This window comes from Protopterus annectens, chromosome 5.part1, assembly GCF_019279795.1.
Source record: "Protopterus annectens isolate FY-2018-M chromosome 5.part1, PAN1.0, whole genome shotgun sequence".
In the NCBI taxonomy this organism is placed as follows: domain Eukaryota; kingdom Metazoa; phylum Chordata; order Ceratodontiformes; family Protopteridae; genus Protopterus; species Protopterus annectens.
Window position 1 is genome coordinate 672206394 of NC_056736.1, and position 23883 is coordinate 672230276.

Genomic DNA, 23883 nt, shown 5'->3' on the forward strand with positions numbered 1-23883 from the left:
CATTAAAGATCCCCCTCTACCCCTGGGGGAACCACTGCCATGTATGTCTTAAAAGGCCCTTGGGATTTTTGAACCACATTTTTCCACCCCTCTGGTTCCTTGAAAGGACCGCTGAGAAGCAGAAAAACATATGCCTACTGCAGAAAGGGTCTTTCCATCCTTTTCACACCTGGACGTTTCTCAAAACTTAGGGCCAAAAAGGGATGATCTGTCAAAAGGGGCACTGATGAATGAAGACTTGAATGGCTCAGCAAATTTGCACAAACGCATCCAGGTGTGGCTCCTTATGGTTATGCCCAATCTCGCTGTTCTACTCATCCTTTTTACTGCATGTGCTATCAGCCTCACGGACAAATTCGAAATGGACTCTAGGGTGGCCAGCTGAGAAGCAGCCTTATTTTGGACTTCAACAGATACGGCTCCTGTCAGGGTATTTGATAACGCCTTAATCAAATCCCTTTGGAGTCAGGTGAAGTGTGACAAAGTTCAAAGACTGTAATGCAAGGGCTAATGAAGAGTAAACCCACTTTACAAACCTATCCATCACACAAGACACTTTATTGGGAGGATGGATAGTGGAACTCTCCTCTTCCAGTTCCTTTTTAGTGGCTGATGTTACCACCGCGGCATCTAACGTAAATCCCTTTTCCCAAAACTGATGATCCTCAGGTGTAGTAAGAATTCTGTTTGGTCTCTTGGGGATGGGTTCCAATGGCGGCAGGAGCCTTCCATGCACACTGCAAGATCAACTTAATGCTGTCGTCAGTGGGCGGAGTAACCCAAGAGGTAGACGGTCGAATGCCAAAGGCCTGCAGGTACACTGATTCCTCTGAAGATGGCTTTTGGAACATCCAGCCACCCCCTCTGTTTAAGGATCTCAAGGATGTATCTAAAGGAGATGCCTTCCATGGGAATGAATGTGGGGAACCCTCCCCTTCATTGTAATCAGTGTCCTCTGTGATGGATTCTTCTGGGGAATCTAAGTGTTTCCTCTCACACTTCCTCTTCCGAGGACCCTCCTGAGTGGGGTGATCTGGGGAGGTGTCAGAAGAGGAAAAAATCTGTATAGGTGACTCCTGCAGTTTCAGTGCTCGCTGTCCAGGTGTTTGAATTGGTTGAGGGTCTGGATGAGGGGAAGGGCCGGGAAACTGCTCTAACTGGGGTGGAGCCAACTGAAGGCCCACAGCGGACATCACCCTATGGCCTGGAAAGCTGGTCCCCTCAAAGAGGGATGGGAGCCTGGAACCAAGAAAGACCACTTTGGACTCGTGGTCACCCCCCCCCCCGAAGAAACCACTCCTACGGCCAAAGCCCAAGGTGCAGCGATGGCCCAAAAAAAACTAGAGTAGAGTCTTTCCCTTAGGAACCGACAGAGTAGCCATGACCCTGACAGGTCTCTGGCTCCAACAGGACCAAAGAGCTCAGGGTAGGAATCATTACCAGTGATAATGACCTAGCCGGGAGCAAAACAGTTGGCACTGGGAAAGTTGGAGCCAGGATCTCCAAGTCCTCAATGTAAGTTGAAGGAGGAAGACTAGTTGGAGTCAAAGGAAGGGATCCAGCACCAGAAGGAGCTGGAAATGAGGACATAGCTGACAATCCCTTCACTGAAAGGAGCTGATCTAACAATCTCAACACATCCAATTCAGTTAGGCTTTTGATGGAATGAACAGACTGGGCAGAAAGGGATCTTGGTTGTTCCAAAAAGGGGCTAGGTAAATAAACTGCAAAAGGATCACTGGATGGGAAGTATCTGGTCCTAGGATGGGAAGTATCTGGTCCTAGGATGATCTAAGAATGAAAATTCAGCACTTTCATCGGACACCAAAGACATCAGGAATGGAGAAACAGATGGCACAGAGACTATCGATTCTGTGGTCTGGCCTTGAGTCTGTGCCAACAATTTTGGCACCAGTGAGAAGAAACTGTTAGCGCAGAGGAGGTCGGTACAGAAGAATCTTGTAAGGAGCATATGGACTCCACAGAAGCAGAGGTAACAGACTGTTTAAATCTCATAGTCGGGGATAAGAGAGAACTTGGCAACAAACTCCTTTTCTTGGACTTGTCAACCTCTGAAGTAGAAGAGGTTGAGGAATGGGACAAAACATCCATTTTACTTTTTGAGTCATGAACAGAGATAGCCTCTTTAAAGGCAGATTTTTATCATTCCTTTCGAAATTAACTTATTTTCTCTTTCTTCTAGGGCCCAGTGACTGAAGCTGTGGCAGACAGAGCAATCTGACTAAGTGCATCAGGCCTGCTTGGGTTGTTCTCAAGCACATTTGAAGCATTTCTTAATGCCAGAAGTGCCTCTGCTCTTATCAGCCATGATACACAGCACACAACACACCACACACACTATGCACTTAGAGGGAAAAGCGGATAGAAGAAATAACAGTTGTAAACATACTTTTTTAAATTTTTTTGAAAGGATAAGAAAGGAAACAAAGGCTACCTACTATGGTAGTACAGAATAACCAGAGGTACAGAAAAAGACTAGCAACGATGGTAGAAGGGGATACCCTAAGTTACGGAAAGGAAACTACCAACAACTGTAGTCGCAGGAAAACATCTAAGTGTTAAAGAAAGATAAGGAGCTATCAGAAAAATGGGTAAGCTATAAGAGAAAACAGAAATATTAAGAAGAGAAAATGTATTTAAACACAAAACCCAAGCACAAATTTATAAGAAAAAAAAATCACTTAGCTCGAGAGCTATTGGCGACACGTCTGTCACAAGAAGCAGCAAATGAAATCTGAGGTAATTTAGAAAGGAGCATTCTGGGTAGAACTTAAGCTCAACGGTTTTTGGTTCTTAAGGGCTGTAGTACAAGTCAAGTTGGTTCCAATATCAGAACCAAACCCACTTGTCAAGGATTAAACGAAGCTAGACAACATCATATCACACATATTCCTTAGACAGCTACTGCTACTACTTAGTTATGGATTTTTTACTATAGTGAGATTTTCTATATTATGTTTTCATATATATTTCTTTACCTAATTCTATCTTGATGATGCTTTACAGTTACTCACACATAATCATTTACAATACCCTTAACATTTTTTCCTGATAAATATACAAGTTAATTTTCCTCTCAATGCATTAGGGTTCACATTTATAGAGATGCATTTTTTGGGGCAGATTGGACATAAGGATACATTTTTCATGGGCTTTGCTTTGTAAAAGTAACTAGAATTTAAACAGGAATTATTTGACACATTTTTTGTTTTGTTTTCAGACACTGCAAAATATAGCTCCTTTGCACATGCACAAAGATTCTGAGACATCATTTAGTGAATTTACAACTTTTACATACTGATACACACTGGAAACTGCATTTCTATACCCCTAATCTGTGCACATCATGTGTTTTTATATTTTTAATCTCATAGGCTTTGAACAAGAACATGTTGCACATTTTTTCTGTTTCCCCTGCACAGACTGTCACAAACGTTCTCTATGTACGAAGCCTGTATTGTCCAACTACCTAAAGCATATAACACTTGAAACTTAAACACGACAGAGTTGTTATACCAGTTTATCTTTACATTTCATATTGTTTTATAATTTATAAGTTTGTTTTTCTTAGAATAAAATCTAGTTATTGGTAATACAAATAAGTTAGATAGATTTTTAGTAATTTGAAATATTTCTTAAATCTGATTGACAATTACATTTAGACAGACAGTAACTTGGAATTTCTAGTTTACACAAATCTGAAGAAGAGAAAGTGATTTTAGTTAAAATATTTAAGTAATTAATAGGGTGAGAACAAGTATTATACTACAAGATTTTTTTTTATTTTAAATGTTATAAGGATGCAATAAATAAATAGATTTTTAGGAGTGTTGAATAGCGTAGTATTTTAGGTTAGCTTGGATTCTTATCACCTGATTTTAAGGAAAGGATGGGAAGCTGATTTTTATTGCAGCTGAACTGATCAGTATTTTACAGCAGAAATTTTACCACTCCCACTTCAACTGCTATTTAAGTGTTCTTAAATTTATTAACTATTATGTCTGATGGATTGCTTATCTGTGCTTACTAATAAAGGAACTGCAAATTCAACATAAACGGGATTGGATTTTTTTCCTTGAATTATTAAGTTTAACAGATTTATTCAAGTAGGCAGATTCGTATTTTATTATTTTTTTAAGTTTAAGTTTTAAGTTCAAGTTTATTAACAGTTAACGTCAGTACTACGGTTCATATCGTTTCAGATCTAGGAAGTATTTTTGTAGAGTTATTCCATTGAGAACACCTGGTGTAAAGTCCAAAAAACAAACACTAAGAAACTAAGTATGTGACACTTAGCTTAGTGAAACTTTGAGGGACTCTGACCACTGAGTTGCAAGTGTCCAATGAAGGATCCTCATGTGGTACCTATCTAGTACAAGCGTGACTGTGCTGACAGAGATTCCATGGCTTATAAAAGACAAGTTGAAAGAGAAGAGCTTTGAATGGTCTTTTTAACCTGGAACTGAATTGTGTGAACCTGGGACAAAGGAAGAGAAGCTATTTGAGTGACGATATTGAACACAGCACTAACAAATTCCAAATTCTTAGTTGATTTGAGTTGAGATTTGTTGTAATTGACAGAAATCCCAAGAAGAGAGCACAAGTGGAGTAAGTAGTCCCAAGCCTGGATTAGTTGATGCCTGGTCGGAGCACTTAGTCAACCAGAGATGGAAACACTTGGAATCCCTGCAGTCTCAAGTGAGCCGAGACTACCGCCATACACAAGACCAAAGGGCAGAACTCTTAACTGGTAATGACTGGCACCCAGCTAAAAGCGTAGGAATCTTCTGGATTGTCTCATTCTTATGTGATAGTACGTGTCCTGAAGATCTACTGAATGCCTCCAGTTGTCCTTGCACAGAAATGGCAGAATGGATTAAATAGAGACCATCCGAATTTTTTCATGTTGAACTGAATGATTTAGTTTGCTAACATCCAATATTGGTCTACAGTCCCCTGTCTTTTTTGGCATTAAAAAAAATCCTAAAAAAGTTCTGGATTCTATCCAGTCTGGGGGGAACCTCTTGGATGACTTTTTTTCTGCCAGCTTGTTTATTTCTAGATCTGTTGCTTCCTTCTGACTGGGAAGAACATCATGTGTTTTCTTTGATACAAGAGGAGGTGGATGGGAAAATGGTATTTATAACCTGTGGAAATTATCCTCCATACCCATGAATCTCTTGAAATTTCTAGCAAGGCTCTCTTGGTGCAGGGACAGACAAACCCAGACTGCCTCCAGAAATGGACAGTTGGGCCGAAGGTCTATCAGAAAAGGTATCTCTGGATCCCTGGTTATGTGGATCACTTCTGCCATAGGATGGTGTCTTCCATTTGACTTCACCCCCTGCCTCTGGTGAAATGGAAATGAAATGGTGAAATTCATGGATGAATTTGAAACAGACTAAACGGTAGCCAATTGTGAGGGAATAGTACTCTCCATCTTGGAGGATATGGTCCCAGACAGTGATTCAGAAAGTTCTTTGATCAGATTCATCTGGAGTCTCAAAATGTGCCAAATAATTCAGTGACTTAAGGGTGAAGGTCACTGTACCATAGTCATGCTTTTCAAACCTGTCCAGGGCTCTAGACTCCCTGTTAGGGGGGTGGACAGAGGAACTTTGACCTGACAGTTCTTTGATAGTGGCTGCTGTGACCATGACATCAAAGGGTACTCCTTTACTCCAGTGTAGTCTTATCCTTAGGCAGTGCCAGCATCCTATCTGTTCTCTTAGGGACTGGCTCAGTCATGTCTGGCTCCTTCCACACTCACTGAAAGACTAAATCAATGAGCTCACTGGCAGGCAGAATCACCAAGGAGGTAGATCGGCCAGCTCCGAAGGACTCCGGGAACATCAGCTACTCTTGGGAAGAGTTATCCAGAGGCCAACTATCTCTGTTTCAGGAGCTCTAAGATGTCTCCAAAGGACAAATCACTGGGTGGTGATCTGGGAGACCCTTTTACCTTCATCAAAGTCAGTGACCTTCTTTTGCACTTCCTCTTGCGAGGAACCTTCTCGGTGGGATGTGCTGGGGAGGTATCGGAAGAGAATACCCTGCTGGGTGATCTGGAGATTGTTTTGGGTTGGCTGTCCCACTGGAATGGATGGCCGAGTTTCTGGATGCATAATTGAATGGAAAAAGGCTTGCCAGAGCTGAAAAGGGTAGAGAAGTCTGAGCTCTTGGGACAGAGAAGGTTCTGTCCACTACCTCAAAGGCAGAATCCCTGGGAGAAACAGAAAATGATGGATCCAACTGTACAAGTCTACAGACCACCAGCTCCCATCAACCCACAGGCAAATTACTTAAGGAGGGAGTCAGAGCCAAGCAGCCTAGCACCGAAGCTCCGATGGGTAGAGACAGCGCCGACAAATTCAGAGTCAAATCTAACACCCCGGAGCCAGTGCCGATGCTAAGGCTCTGAAGTACTAAGTGCTGGACAGCTCAGAAACACTATCTGAGTAGAAGATGGTAACATCTTTGGATCCAAGGCTGACAATTCCAGGGCTTTTGAATACGTTGGCTCTGAACCTGAAGGCTGAATCAGAGATGGAGCAACTATCGGAGGTGTAGTACTGACAAGGGTCTCCAGACCCAATGGGGGTGCAGCCACAAGAACTACCATTTATATCTGCATTTACAGAAACTTCCCCATCATCCTATTCTAGGGTTTGGAATGGTGTCAAGGAGATTGTGCTAAAAAGGGGGATGGCAGCAGAAAGCAAATTGGCTCAGACAGTAAGTAGGGTGAATAGATCTGAGGAGATTTATCGTATCTAGATCTCCAATCCAAAGCAGTCGGATCAGACTCTTTAGTTTGTTTTAGGGGAGGCTCTTAGGATAGAGCGAACAAGATAATCTCTTACAAGATTCTTTTGAATAAGAATATCCTTTTTTTCTCTAACCTTTCAGGAGTTTGAGCCCCAGAGGCTGTTTTTGCAGGTTTTCAGGGCAGCAAGCCCCTAAGAAGTATGTTATTCTTACAGTCAATCAAGGAACAGGAATTAAATCCCTTACAAATTTCAGTCTGAGTCAAGATGGGAAGGTCCTAAATCATATACGCAGTTTGAATGTGCGTCCGAATTAGGAATCTTGTGGCCAAAGGCCACACATTTTTTAAACTCTGGAGGTTTATCAGACATTTAAAAGGAAAAGCAGAAAGTAATAAGGAAGAAAAACCTCTTTTTTATAGAAAGAAGAAAGGAAATTAGCAACAGTACTAAAGAAAGACTACTAACAAGTACTAAAAGGGGTCAGAATACCAGTAATGGTAATGTACAATACTCAAATCGGATCAAAGGACCGGATCTAAACTCAACAGTTGAGGAATAATACTTTGTACTTTTCTACTCAGTTCCATTTTTATTTTTAAGCTGGTTCTAGTACCTTAGACTTGTGTGTTAACAGCTGCGAAAATATTGTTCTTCTGTGGTATTCGACTCTTCTATTTCCACAAGTAGAATTACATGTAAAAGCTATCCACTTGTATTCTAAACCCAGAGCTTTCTAATCCTGCAAGATTTACAGCCTTAAGTCACTTATTATTGCATACTTTCCATAAACAGTGTTAATGGTAAACTTCTGCACAGTTTGGTGCCTTAAACTTTAGTAGATCAACAATGAGAGGAACTGACTGCACCATTTTGTGCTTCAGTGCTTTTATATTCTGCTTACCTTTTACCTGCTTAAAGTAGCATTCTGTGTCTGCCCCATAACCGACTAACACATTAAGCAAATGTTTCTGGAAGAGCTCCAATACTGTCAGAGAATCTTTCATATGAGCAATTAGAATTTCTACAAATATTCCTTACAAAAAAAGGATGCAAGGAGTAAACAATGTCCTACGCTGATCCCTCAAAGTCCTGACTTTTACTCAGTATCATACTTCTGAGGGGTGATCTTTGCCGGGCATACAGGGCATCACTGGATCCTCTTTTGATAAACCTTTTGCAGATCTGCAAGAAAAAGAGAATCAGGCTTACTAGATTGAAAGACCTAAAATTTAGCTAGCAACATAGAGAGGACATGTTGGACAGATAGATGTTTCTCAGAGAATTCCCATTCTCTGAAATTGCTCCCCTGTCCATATGAAGCAGAGTTCCTCTCGATCTCTATTTAAGCCCAACTTGGACCACTGGATGAGTAATCGGAAATTCACCCCTGGTCTGGCTCTTATGTCTCTGATGGACAGACAGTCAGTAAATCACCACCCATATAAATCAAACTTGTGGGTCACATTTGGGTTGCATGGCTAGGCTTATAAGAGTCCTACTGGTCATTAGCCTAGTATACTCCTATGAACCTAAGCACCCATTAATGTTTGGCAGATTGATCCTTTATAAAATTGTTTCCTGTCATCTCCACTTGACCTTATGTCACATTTTAAAAGACATTTTTGTTTTAATGAAAACCCTCAAGCAATTAATGAAAACCCTCAAGCAATTAAAACAAACTTCCCAGAACAATCCCGTAACCTTTTAACTTAAAAACAAATAGACATAACTATGTGCATCCTCAAAAAATGATGTTTAACTCTCCTGACAGGAACAACTAAACCAAATCGACAGCTGCAAGCATTGCCTAACTTATAAATGAAATTGTCCATACTAAAGCGCATGTGACAGGATATGCTCCTACTTACACTAACTGCTGTCTGCTGTTGTCCTATCTTATTCCCCTCTCAGAAGTGAAAAACATGCATGCTTTCAGAAAACATTAACTTTTAGCATTATGCAAAACTGAACTGGCTAACTTCAAATACTGTTGTAGTAAATGCAATGAAAAATTTAGGGACCAGAAAAGCTTCTCTCTCTTATTCACTTCCAATAACTTTATACTTTTTTTTTTTACTAAGCTAATCAGCATGTTTCCATGGGAACACAATAACAAAATGTACAGATGCCCTTACCCCTCAGCTGTAGACTTCTCAACTCACATTGAACATTTAGTTGAAGGAAAGTTCTGTTTTTTTTTAAAACCCATACACTTATGCAAAATAGGTGTTATTAAATTAATGCACATGTCTTTAATCCAGACATTCACCTATATAAAAGTAAAAGAAAATATCTTAACTCTACATATATTATAATTAGTGTACTTTTACATTCCATCCCCCACCCCAATGATTACAGCCTAGTAGCTTACACATGCTTTTGTTCAGTTTTCCTTCTTTTTTTACATTCCAATGCTCAGATTTCTTAAAACAAAGGGAAAATGTACTTATTTGTTGTAGGTAATAAAGATACTAATGTAATCACTAAAACTGCTTTACTCAATAACATGTAATTTACATTGTAAAATGTTTTATACAACTGGTAAGAACATTTGTTTTTACTTTAGTTATTTTTTTCTTTTGTGGTTCCTTTTAGTATCCTTCAAACACTAATGACATGAAGTGTGGTATATGCGCCTTTCAGTCCCTCCACAAGTTTAACAAAGTCAACAAAAGTCCAGTCTCTCTCAGCCACTTTTCTTCTAAAGCCATATTTCACGAATGTAATTGATGTTTTAGAGTCTCACATTTACTCACTAATTTTATTGTTGCTGGCCTTCCTCCTGTCCATTTCCCAACCCCGGACTCCAGCTCAAGTCCTAAGTATACCTGAGTGTTCAAGTCAACTTCTAAGTTTTTTCCCATATCTCATTTTCCTTTGGAACACTGGAAGGGTTTCAATAGCAAATTATCTCTGTGTTTTATTATGAGAAGAAGAGTCCCCTTCTATTTGACGGCTCACTTTGTTGGATGAACTTCTGTACTTCCTCTTAGCCTGCTCTACATAAAAAAAAAAAAAAACAATTTGATCCTGCAGGAAAAAAAAAAAATTCTCAGGACAATTGGGTAAAGCAGTTTGAATCTCAAATATGCCTCCCAACATTCCCTGACTGCTAGGATAAATCTGCTTCTCTTCTGCCTGGTGTAGATTGAATAATTGTTTTTCACATTCTACCTACTACAATTTTTAATACTGCCACAGTATTGTCAGGATCAACACTTTCTGTTGGTATGCTTACATCTTTACCAATACAGGTCTTGATGGCTTTCTCATGGTCAGGTATGGAGCATTCACAAGAAGTATCCTTTCAATTAATAAATCCTGCTGAGGAATAGTACAGATACTTATCTGGACTTTCATAAAATTAATACAGTCTGTCCTTCCAGTTTCTCTGGTACAGCAAAAAATCTCAGGTTATCCCTGCTTGCACTGTCCTCTAACTACCATTTTTTGAAACAGCTCTTCTTGAGCAGTTTCATACTCGGACGTTTTTTTATTCATTTTAGCTTCTGATTTTTGCAGTTTTACCATTTCACCTGAATAGCTGTTTGAAGTTTCTTGCATTTTTCCAGCCTTTTCTGAGTTGATATGTTCCTTCAGTGTTTCATTTATTTTAATCAGCTTTGAACACACATGATTTCTTTTTTTCCTCTAAATTACTGGAAGCCACCTCTTGTACCAAAGCTGGAGCTTGAATTGCCATTTGCTGAACAGCTGCAGGATTCTTCTCAAAGTGTTTTTTCTTTACATTTTGTAGCTGAATTTTTTAAGCTCTCAAGATTCTTCTTTGGTGGATCCAGGCAGTGTACTCACTAGCCATTAACACTTTTTACTAAAATTGGCAGAATTACTGGCCCTTATCTATCAGTTTCCTTTTTTCACACTGGGAGAGCTGAAATTAAGCTGTTCAATGTGCAGTCATCTTCCCCTGAACATGTTTTGGGTCTCAAAGTACCACCAAATATTGGGTGCACAGGCAATTCGGTATCACTACGTAGTTATACTGCATTGTGTTTTTCTTTCCATACGGAATGTGTTTATGACGTTTCGCTGGGTGGACCAAACTTCTCAACTGTCCAGATTTTCACTGAATATCCAGATTTTTGCCTCATATTTTTTGGACTATTCCTCATAAAATTTATGGTTTTCTGAGAAATCACCAAGAACCTGAAGTCACTAAATAATGACATTTTTAGCTGTCTTCACATACGGACCGTCATTGAAACAGTTGAACACAAGCTCCTTGAATGCATACTGAGAATAACTGCACTTCCAGCCAGGGAAACCAGAGGCACCTCAGTAAAGTCACCAATCCACCCTCCAGAGGTATGGATTCCACATCAGAGGTGAATTTTCAATTTCCATCCATTGGTCAAGGTTATGTTCAAATAGGGTTAGTGATGGACTTTGTATTACATGGCTGGGGAACCTATTCCCAAGCATGTGGAATCCTCTCAGATGCATCTGTCTCGCCAGCATCTATTTATGTCTGAAGTAAAGTATAAATCTTTGGATTTGGTGTCTGTGTTTCTGTTCATTTTGCAGATGTGCAAAAGCTCCATCAGGGTTGAATCTGAGGAAGCCTTATATGCCAGGCATGGATCGCCTCTCCGTAACCTGTAGAGACAGGATTTTAAGGTGCTCTGTTGTATAGGACAGTGCGCCAATACTACGGATTCTCTTGGTGAGGAACTTCTGTAGGCATATCATCTGCTGAATATGCCTGCTTAGGAATATACTGAAAAGGCTCTGTACTCAATGATGGGTTTTGATAAGGGCCAAGCAAAGTGATACTATAACCTCCTTGGATCTGGAAGCCATATATTTACTTATAAAGTTGGGTGACACAGAATGATTTTCTGGCTATCTTGCCTTTCTGTTGGTCAAAGATCAGATTACTGTCTACATACGTTCCCAGATCACTAAATACTAGGTTTTGGGAACATATGCAGACAGTAATCTGGCCTTTGATAAACAGGCAGCCAAGGTAGTTAAGAAAATAATTCTGTTCTGTCAGAGTTAAAATCAATGGTATAGCATCCAGACCAAAGAAAGTTACAGAACCAATGCACTCAGCTGTCTTTTCAAATGTTATCAAAAATACACACAATACTTCTCCTGACACAAATGCACTTACTTGAGATTGTCTTCTGGTTTTCCTCACAGCTACAAGGTCTTATATAGTGTGTAGTGTTAAATTGACAATCCATGTGTTTTATTCTAAAATAAAATATATGAATAATCCAGGAGTACTAGACAGTCATTTTACATAAAGTCAAACTCGGGTCAAAGTGGCATTTTCTAACTGACAGCCTCCAAACATTTGCAACAGCTAGATTTAAAAAAATGTAGCTTTCAGTTTTCTTCAGAGTACCAATTTTTTTTTTTTAATTTATACATTTCTTACCTAACTAAGCCCATTGCAAACAAGTGTCCTTTTTCATTTTCAGGGGTTACCTGGGAACATTGGTTAAGTGACTTACCCAGAGTCAAACAGAAGGTAATTGGAAGTGGTAGGAATGAAACCCTGTACATCTTGGCTAGAGGAAGCAGCCTGTTTTAAACAGCTCAGTGTCTTACTTCTCTGGGAAAACTGCCTGAGATTCTGAAAATCGTCAGGCTTAATATAAACAGACATCTAAAACAAATACATTTGGTTGCTGTACGGACTGGAGAAGAATGTGCACTTACATACATGAAATTGTTATGGTTTTGTTTCATATGCTGTGGCACACAAGGGAACTTCTCATTAAAATTCAGCATGCACCTGTTCCTATATATTTAAGGACAGAAGCACAATCTTATGCAGGTAATGTCACCTTAAATTTTACAAGAAAATTTCAAACCAATATGGAGATAATTCTTTTACACGTAAGACGGAAAAGTAGAAAAAAAATTTGAATTTCAGGGACAGCCCACCTGAAAATGGTCTGCAGTAAAGGTATTAAATAATGCAAGTCTTAAAATACATTTATAACAGGACTGCCACCTTTTTAAATGCCCGTGGAACATTTTATGTAACAAAAAACACGAGGTTTTGCAAGATAAACCATACTCATAGCCAGTGTAAAGGGCCTGAACTGTACTTTTTTGCCAAAATAACATTTTATTCTTGTAATACTTGAGTTGCTTATAGAGTTTCATGTAATATTTGGTTGTTTCAGATAAATAATGTTATGCTACTACTAAAAGAAACTTAGAGAATAGCTTTTATCCTAAAATTGCAGACGATTTTCCATTTTTTTATTTTTATTCCACAGGACTCAACTGCCAAAATAAGACTGTCATGTGGAAAGAGGGACAGGCAGTAACCCTGATTCAAAAGTATACATGCAAGCAGGATAAAACAAAAATCAGACCTAAATACACTATGTAACCTGAATTATTATGCCAAGAGTGAAATGTCATTTCATCTGAAAACTATCTCACTACAAAATTATTAAGCATTATTATGGTATTCTTATACTCTGGAAAATATACTGAAACATTCTCAAATTCTTAATACCTTGCCAACTCCAGAAACACCAAAGCATCTCTGAGGGATACTGGCATATCGCTGCTTATTTTGTCAACAGGTGGCTTCATTAAATCCACAAGTAGTTTGTCACCATCGTGCTTAAATATCTTCATCATGACAGACTTTTTATTCACCATTCTTAAAAACTCACTTCTGGCCTCCTCATTCCAGCCTTTGTTCTGTTATAAGAAAACGTATACATTTATTTCTCAGCAAAAGGCAACTTGTATTTCTTCACAATTAGTGATACTCTACATAACTACTCTAAAGAATTTACTGCATCAGTGACCTTTCACAGCACATTTTAAACCTACTTGCACCTATTGTTCTCTCTTCTAAGCAAATGTTCCCAGTTTTACAGGGCCACATATACAGAGGACATGAAAGCTGGGTAAAATATGTACAAAAGTAAATACACTGAGAAAACATCAAAACAACAAAATGCTTTATCTAGGTTTACCAACCTCCTGCTCACCATGTCCCAGCTGGATATTCCAAGCTATATGCATTTCACTGTGAGGACTAACGTTAGTCTTACGTCTATGACAGTACATATTGCAAAATGGAGTAAGACTTTCAAAGTGGAGGCAGCGTTATAACACCCTATTTTTGATTTTTTTTTATGCATGAAAGCCCCTGCAGGAAAACAGTACCTGTGGTAGAAATACATTCAGTACTGTGTCAAATAAGATGACCAGTAACCATCTAAAAGTATTGGAACATTTTTTTCAGATTGTACAAAAACGTGAACATTAACAATATGCATACTATTCAAACAATATGCATACTATTCAGAGATGACAGAAGGAACAAAGCTTATAGTTATAATCTCCTCTCCTTGAAGATCTACTTGGTTAACAAATTCACATAAAATAAATATATTGTTGCAGTAAATGTCTTGCACAACTAAGCTAACTCCATTAGGGAAAGTAACTATAACAGCAAGAATATACATACATTTTTCAGTATAGCGCCTGGGAAAGTTACGGATGCTGAGCAGCCTATCTCCTGTCTTTTACTTATAATAAGCCCCCACACTTTTCGTCAGTTCTCCAGATTTTCAGATTGCCAGGAAAGTGTAAAGCATCTAAGAAAAAAACAACTTCTGATCAGAAATAAGCTATAAAAAACAATGTTCGTACATCTTACCCGTCTGAAGAGATGCTAGGTATGACGAAGTGGATGGACCACTATCATACAGATCTATAATTATGACACTTACATAAGTTTTGCATTAGGCATCGTTATCCCCTTCTTCAACCTGTGAGGTCACAGCCCAGAGCTGATCATCATGGAAGATATCACAAAAGCATTACTCGTGACTGTGGCACTGAAGCAAGACTGAAACCTAGAAATCGCATCCAACTTTACTGTCTTGCAAAAAGTCTTCTAGAAGCCCATGCTGTAGTAACAGATATTGTCTAAAGATATATTTCTAAAATCTGGATTAATGTGCCATATGCAAAACAGACAGATCTTTGTTGTACTTTTTTGTGTAAAATAATTAATACAAAGTCACCTAGGCAAAGTAACTCTGGAACCTTAAGGATCACATTTATTGGCAATGTAAAAGACAAAACAGGGACGTTCTTATTTGTTTGACTTTCATTCATTAGGGTAAAATCTCAGCTGCCAACATACATCCACTGCAATGTAATATCTTCTTGCCTGTACTGGAGTAATTAGAAAGGAATATAGGTCAACATGAATGATTCAAATCGGTCTTTGTGGCTACTTGGGCAACCACCTTCGACACACAACTTTATCCTTAATACAGGCCAGATAATGAGGCTTAATATACAAATCTGGCAGTTCTGATATTTTTACTGAAGGTATGGCCCAAACAAAGATTTGCCATGATATGCATTTCAAGTCCACTTCAGAGTCTGAATCAAAAGCAGGTAATGTTATCATCCTGAACAACAGGATCATTAAATTGATGCCTGACTTTAAATGCAGCTCAGATAAAAGCTTTATAAACCTTTAAGGAAGTAAATGAATTGTGAAGACCTTGACAAAAATTAGGAACAGCAGCCAGATGATCACTTAAATATAAATAGTTGAAGCTTGTATCAAAAAGCTCGACTTGGTGTTCTGTGCCTAAATATCACTGATCTCTGCATTTGATCTTTCCACCCACCTGCTCTGCTGCTGTTGTACATTTAAACTTGGCAGCATATGAGTTGCCCATCCCTACTATAAACCTTGCTGTTTGTACGACGAGCAGCAAATGAGATCTGAGACATTCTGCGGGAAAGGGGGCATTATAGGTACAGAGGAGGAGCTAGAGCTTTGAATCTCAAGCCAGTGAAGTGGCCAAGTCAGTCCTGAGGGTCAGAACAGACACCTACAGGTTAATGAACAAATGAAGATGACATGATATCAAGAGAGCTTATTACATACACAGTATCTTAGTGCTTTCACCTTCCACCTAAAGGCATCATCAAAGATAAAATCTATAAATCATGTTCAAGATAAAATACACCTTCTAATTAGTAAATGACCAATCAGAATTCAGATAATTTTTGACGCTGATTCTGTCAAGTTACACTGTTAGCTGCCAACAAGCAGAATTAGTAAAAGTGTGTTCATTAAACAGTAACAAATACTTAAATACATTAAAACACCAAAAAAAATATGCATCAAAGAAAATTCTTCAAAGAAAAAAGTGTGATTACTATAATCTTTCAGCTCTACTTCTAAGACTACAGTTCAAAAGCAATTTGTCATTAAGTCCTGGTTTCCTCACAGCATCTAAATTAATTTGCAAAGAAAATTCTTTCTGCTCAAGCAGTAAGTCACTGTTTTGATTTTTTTTTTTACAGTGTTTTACCACAAATAGAGGTGGGAAAGAATAGTTGTGTAAAATCTTGCCATAACCATAGATGTCCTCTTCCATGTTGCACTATTCTTAACCTTTGGATTAGCCTACACCTAGCGACCCGAACATCCGGCCAGTATACAAAACCTTTAGTCACTGCTAAGTACATGGGACATCTAATGCTGGCCATAGGATAAGTGGGCCATAAAAGTGACGTCTGTATGTACCTTTCTCAGAAATGAATGCCCGAGTTGGACCCCAAACCCAGGACAGCTGCACAAGTCCTGAATCACCTAGCAAAGCTTTTTTTTTTCCTCTTCCAAGGGGTAGCAGGGCGGGATAGAATACTGCAACATGGAAGAGAAGGACGCCTATGGTTATGGTAAGATTTTACACAACTACTCTCTGTCCTATTCTCATGTTGCAGTATTCATAACCTTTGGGTGAGTGCCATAGCTCAAAGGGAAGAAGAGGGTGGTTTGGAACAATTTTCCAAAAATCCATTCAGGATTGCCCCAGCAAAGTCTGCTCTAGATCTGGAGATGTGGTCCAGTTTGTAGTGCTTGATGAAGGTATGGACCGATATCCAGGTAGCTGCTTCCTGAATAGAAGCAGTGTCCAGCCCCTTGAAAAATGCTCCAGATGAGCCCATGACCCTAGTGGAATGGGCTTTTATTTTAGAGTCCAGGTGTTTGCCATGGTAGTTGTAACAAAAGGAGATGGCTTTCAAAATCCAGGGAGAAAGAGTCTGCTTTGTCAAAGCTTTTATCAGACCCCTGGGGTGAAAGGAGACAAACAGCTGCTCTGATCTCCTAAGGGATTTGGTCGTGTCTAGGTAGAATCTTAATTGACTGTGAACATCAAGTGAATGCAGGACTCTCTCAGCTGTGAACATCAAGGGAATGCAGGACTCTCTCAGTCATTGTATACATTGGTTCAGGGACAACTCAATAACCACCTTACGCATAAAGGATGGGTTAGTCCAAAGAGTTACCCTATCTTTGTGGGAGATTAAAAAGGGTGGGGTGAACATGAGGGCCTGGAGCTCTGACACTCTCCTGGCTGATGTTAGGGCCACCAAAAGCACAGTTTTCCAAGGGCAGTACTTCAGAGAGGCTGTATGTGCTGGCTCAAATGGGGCAACTGTGAGCTTCTCTAAGACATAGTTCAGGTCCCAGGATGGTGGAACTGGCCTCCTGGGGTCCTAAGATGTAGAACTCCTTTCAGAAATAACTTCACTTGAAGTCTAGAAGTAAGTGGAGGGTCAAGAGGCAGACAAGCAGAAATAGCAGCAATGTGAGCCTTAACAGAGGAATATGCCAACTCTGTCTGCAAAAATTCACACAGATAAGACAACACTAAGGGCCCTCTCCTTGAAATGGGTCTAGCTGTCTTTGTAGACACGAAATGGAGAACCTTTTCCATTTAGACAGACAGGATTCTCCTAGTATTGTGTTTCCTGGCATCCTGTAGGTCATTTAGTACATCCTCATAGTAAAGATGTCTCAAAGGGATCAAACCACTATCACCCACAGGGTTAGGCTCAGAAATTCCAAGTGGATATGGATGAGGGATCCCTTGTCCTGTGTGAGGTAACTTGTGATGATTACCCATGGCTAAATGCAGGGGGAGGGGGGAACCAGTGCTGTCTTGGTCAAAGGGGAGTCACCAACAAGATTTTTGGTTTGTCTTGCTGAATTTTCAGTAGGACTTTTTGTAAGAGTGGGAAGGGGGAGGGAATGCATACAGAAACAACCCCTTCCACGAGACTACAGAAGGCATCCGTTGCCCTCGCCAGGGGACAGAGTGACCTGGCACAAATTTGTCAAACTTGTCTGTTCAGAGGGGAGGCAAACAGATCAATTTATGGCGTACCCCACCTGTAGACTATTTCCAGGAACACATCCTTATGTAGCATCCATTCGTGGGATTGTGACATGGACCTGCTCAAGATGTCTTCCTGAGTGTTCTGAGCACTAGACAGCCTGCAGAATGACTCCATGCTGGACAGCCAAATCCAAAGCCTGGAGTGCAAGTCTGCACCGCAAGTATGATCTTGTTCCCCCGTTTGTTCACGTACCAAAAAACAGTGTTGTCCTTGAACAACTTTAAGGGGTCCTTGCTTCAGAAAATCTTGGAAAGCAATCAGTGCAAGGATGACAGCCCCCATCTCTCTGATGCTGAAGTGCTCCCTCTTGAAGGGGCCTGTCCATCTGCCTTGCACCTTCAAGCTGCCCACAGCAGCTGCTCCAAAACACAGGTTTTCCCAGGGAAAAAATGTGCTTGGCCGACGGATACCACAAAACCCTTTAAACCCCAATTAAGTGGGGGGCATCGCCCCCTCCCAACTAGATATACTAACTCCACAATCACTCTACATCGGGGAAAAGGGCAAATTCTCGTGAACACTTAGGTAGCCGTTCACAATTTTCCCTTTTCAGAGTTTAACGGCTGATGTTTCGCATTTCGACAAGCTAAACTTTCATCGATATAATACGGAACCTGTAGTAAAAGCCCCTCCACTTTTCTAATGCAGGGACTGGCTGGATAGTTCCTTGCAAGAGGAGGCTGTCCAAGACTGGTTGGAATAGGGGCAGCTGGTCCTTTGGTGGCTGTGGGATGCGTCTTAAGAGTGGAGGAATAGCCCAAGTCATGAAGTAACCTTCTTCTATGATAGACAAGACCCATTTGTCTGAGATACTGCTTTTCCAGAAAGGGAGACAGTGAGAGAATCTCTGGGAAAGGGGTATAGGATATGGAGGGGAAGGGGGAGGAGGAAGCAGCTAGTCACAGACTACCTGTCTTGTCTTGAAACAGAGGTTTCTGGGTTGGAGTCTGAGTAGGCCTTGAAGGTAACTCCTGCTTTCTGAAACTTGTTTTGCCCCTAGTAGGAGGAGGAGCAGAATTGTTTTTAATTAATTGGGTCTTAAAAGAATAATTCACGTGGAATGTAGGAATGGGTGACACAAACAAATGTTTCAAGTCCTACAGTTCTTTTCCCTTCTGTTGAAGGGTTTTGAAAAGTTCTGCCACTTGGGCCCCAAACAAGGCAGTATTGTACACAGGGGAATCTACAAGTTTAGCCCTGATATCGTCAGGTGGAGGTTGGAGCCTCTCCCAAGAATACCTTCTGAGCACTGAGGCAGAAACTGCAGATCTGCCCAAGGCCTCTGCAGCATTGTAAGTGCATCTGATTGAGTGCCTTATCACTTGTGATGACAAGGAGAGCAGGTTAGAAATTTGTGACTTTGTGGCCAAATCAGGAATATTTGCCAAGAGCTTTGAACCCAGAGTCAAAAAAGCCAGGGAGTACTTAGACATGTGTGACTGGTAGTTGATCGCCCTAAACGCCAAAGTGGTGGAGGTGTACGCTTTCTTGCCAAGTCTCTCCACAGTTTTGATGTCCTTATCAGTAGGACGGACAAATGTAGAGAACAGCAGTCTAGACGGTTTCTCTGCAGAGACAGAAATGGTACCACGAACTGCAACAGAACATTTTATTAGAAATATTGCCCCTTCTGGGACCTTATAAAATCTGTAAGTCCTTCTAGGAGCAGGAGGTTGGAATTCATACTTACACAGCTTATGTTTTGTTGGGCAAACATTTGTATTTCCTCCATAACATGTACTTCATCAAAAACTAATTGTGTCCCTCTGGGGAAGAGCACCTTGAAGGCAGCTGGGTACAGCAGTTTGAATCATACCTGCATCTCAACATTCCCTGAACAGTGGAATAAATTTGCTGCTCTTCTGTCTGGTGTACAATAAGTAATCATTCTGCACAAACACTCTGCTGTTTCCCACTTTTAGTATATATTCATTTATTGACATTTGCTGACCAGGAAAATCCACTGGGTCAAACACCCATTTTCAGTGGGGGCCCAGGGAGAAAAGTTCCACATGTATTAACATAGGACAATACAGGTACGACTGCTGAATCCTACACAGCTGCACTTTATAAGCACTTACACGAGTGCATGGATCGTGCTATCCCAAAGAGAACCAAGATGCTATCCTCCAAAAAAGGAAGCCAATCTGGTGGTCCTCTGCCATAAAAAAACTCTACAAGAGAAGGAAGAAACTGTTGCAAAAAAAGAGAAAAATCCCATGAATGGAAGAAATCTCCGGTCAACCTCAGTAAGAAGCTGAGATCCCTCATAAAATTCTACAAAGCTAGTTATAAAAACAAAATCGTCACTGATTCTAAAGACAACGACAAAGCATTCTATAGTCATGTCAAGATTCTCAATGGCAACACCCAGATCCCCTGCTCTGAGTTAAAGCACAATGGCACTAAATATACAGAACCAATTGATATTGCCAACATCCTGGCAGATAGGTTCAGTGCTAACTTTACCCCACCCTCACCCCCTACAGGGACCATCGCTACACCAGAAGAATGCAAAGTTCTTGTAATCATGGCTGCACAGGTAAAAACCATACTCTGCAAAGCCAGGAACACAGCATCCATGGGACCTAACAACATCGCAGGCTGCGTTCTACATGAACTACAGAATGAACTGGCACCCCACCTAAACACCATGTTCAATCATAGCCTCACCTCAGGCTTTGTGCCCACTGAATGGCTCACAGTGATGGTTATCCCACTCAACAAAGGGGGAGCCACCACGGACCCTGGGAATGACCGCCCCATTAGCCTAACGAGCCGGGTCTGCATTACCATGGAACGTATCATCATGGAACTTATAAACAAGCACATCGGTAATCTCCAAATTCTGGACCCCACCCAGTTCGGGTTTGTAAAAGGCAGATCACGTCTCCTAAACCTGAATGACTTCTTTGAAGCCGTCACCAAAGCCGTAGACGAAGGTAAGGTGGTTCACACAGCCTATCTAGATATCGCTAAGGCTTTTGACACCGTCCTCCATGCTGGAATTAAAGATAAACTCACTAAACTAGGTATAAATCCCTATGTCACAAGATGGGTTGCCAACCGGCTCACTGAGAGAACCCACACTGTAAAAGTAGCAGACTCCTAATCTGACTTCAGACCAGTGACAAGTGGTGTACAACAGGGTTCAGTACTGGGTCCTCTACTGTTTGGTATCTACTTTTCTGAAGTACAGGCTAACACAGAAGGCCTTCGGCTAACAAAGTTCGCAGATGACTGCAAACTAGGAGCCATAATTGAAACTCCTAACGATGTGGACATCCTACAAAAGGGCCTCACTGAGACCGATGCCTGGTGTCAAAGCCATGGCCACAAATTCAATGCCAAAAAGTGCATGGTCATCCCCTTTGGTAAAAACTCTGTACCCATGAGCTACCACATAGGTGGTAGTCTACTTAACACTGAAAGTGTGATGAGACATTGGGACACAGGTGGACAGTAGTCTCTCCTTTGATAATCACATCGCCACAGTAGTCAGGACATCCTTCTACGTGGCACACCTCATCACAAAAGGTTTCTCATCCAGGAAAAAAAGAGGTCATTCTTCCCCTCTATTCGTCACTCATTACACCCATTATAGAGTACAACGCCCCTTTCGGTATGTACCTCACAAGACATCTACAACTGGAAAGGCCGCAGAAATACCTCACCAAGAGGATTACTGGCCTCAAACAGATGCCCTATGCAGACCGTCACAAAAAACTCCATCTTTACTCCATTGTATATCGCCTACTCAGAGGAGAACTTTGTCTAACATACAAATATATGTCAAACCCAGAGCTGTTGGACATGCTCCACTTAAAGAAATCTCAATCCCTCCGAACTACACACTCTAGGGACCAAAACCTTGTCACCACAATAAAAAGAACATGCTGGAGGGATAGATTCCTGTCCCAGAGACTTACCATACTCTGGAACAAACTATCTATTTATATCAAACAAAGCTCTTCATTAGCACTCAAGAAAAATCTTGATGATTGGATGGGAAATAGGAAATTCATCCCAGGGATCACTTCTGTGGCTCTGCTCGACAGGGGCACAGGAAAATAACTTTCTTGGGTGGCAAAAGCCAGGGTACCATTTTGGCTAGGCTTGGATAGGCCCTAGGGCCGATAGCCTAGTACCTACCTATGAACCTAAGTAAAACGAATCTAACATGAGCAAGATCAAAATATTGTATGTATAAAAGGAGTACATATGTACAACATTTTGGATCAGAGTTCTCATTCACTAAGTACAGGTTACAGGAAAATAACTTTCTTGGGTGGCAAAAGCCAGGGTACCTTTTTGGCTAGGCTTGGATAGGCCCTAGGGCCGATAGCCTAGTACCTACCTATGAACCTAAGTAAAATGAATCTAACATGAGCAAAATCAAAATATTGTATGTATAAAAGGAGTACATATATACAACATTTTGGATCAGAGTTCTCATTCACTAAGTACAGCTTTATAAGTTACATATTTAGACAGTATAGATGTGAATCATTGCCATCTGTAGTGACAGTTAACAGAAAAAAATAGCATTGTTAGGTAACAAACAGAACAAAAAGAAAAAGAAATGGAATTATAGAACTAGTTGATTATTCACTGCATGTTTTTTTCTAGACTGTTTAAGGTGGTCGGTTTGTTTGGCAGGGGCAGGAGGAGTTCTTCAGGTAGTAGGATTTTAGTGCTGACAAAGGTTTTTATGCAGGCAGTTTGAGTTATTTCGGGGGGTAAGGTATTCCAAATCTTGGCAATGCTATGGGAGTACAGACTTTGTCCAGCTCATTTGTTTTTTTTTATGGCTAGAAGCTGTTTGCTTGAGGATCTTCGTGTTCGTGCAGGAGTTTATGTTTGTAGGATGGAGCTTAGTGCTGGGCAGTCATTGGGTCTAAAGATTAACTTATGGTGAGGAAACTCCAGCTAATTTATTTTTGCAATAGCTTGGCAATGATGTGAACGGTAAGGTTTTCCAGAGGCGTATTTGGCTATTTTATAAAAGCAGGATTGTAGTTTACTACTAAGGGTTGAATTAAGGTTTGTAAAAATGGCACTAATATACAGAAGGGAGGGGGATAAGTAAGGTACTGCCAAATTTTGTTTTGGTGTGGTTGTCTAGGTAAAGTTTCTGGCGGTAAAGTTTGCCTAGTTTGAAGTGTGTTTTCTTTATTACATTCGGTATATGAGGGTCAAAAGTGAGTTTATCTATGTTATGCCTAGCAATGTATCTGTTTTCACTGTTTCAATTTCTGTACCATCCTTAGAACAGCTTTTGAAGTCTATATCTGGTGATTTTTGTGGAGAAAGGTAAAAGTTTAGTTTTTTTTGGGGGGGTGCGGGGGGGTTAACAAGAGTTGAGCATTATTTAGCCAGGATTCGACTGAGCTAAAAGCCTTCTGAGTAACTATAAGGATGTCTAAGAGATTGTTGGGAGGTGGATATTAGTGTAGAGTCGTCTGTATTTGGGGGCCTTTGTGGAGGTCATTGATGAAGGTAATAAAGAGCACTGGCATTAAAATGGATCCTTGTGGGACTTCTATGTTGTTTGCTTGATAATCAGATTGGACATTATGCATTCTTACTGACTGCTCCCTGTTGTTTAGGTAGGAGGTACACCAGTTAAGAGTTGTAAAGGAGCATCATAATTTTGATAGTTGGATTAATAGCTTGATATGTGAAACCGTATCGAAGGCTTTGGAGAGATCCAATAGGATTACTGAAGTAAGGTGACCAGCATTCTGTGGCCTTGTTAACAGTATCAGAGAATGAGAGCAGGGTGGTGATGGTGCTGTGCCCTGGACGGAAGCCATGTCGGGTGGAAGACAGATGAGTATTATTAGAGTAGTGCTTAAGTAGTTGT

General features: G+C 40.4%; 1 protein-coding gene across 2 annotated transcripts in view; it reads right to left on the reverse strand.

The window, feature by feature from the left end:
* Window positions 1-23883, reverse strand: part of RNF17 (ring finger protein 17) — a 3936714-nt gene that overhangs the window by 2934237 nt on the left and 978594 nt on the right. For both annotated transcript variants that reach the window (XM_044073290.1, XM_044073289.1), the window contains one exon: window positions 13297-13487. In XM_044073290.1, the coding sequence (XP_043929225.1) occupies window positions 13297-13487 (191 nt within the window). The remainder of the gene's footprint in view (window positions 1-13296; window positions 13488-23883) is intronic.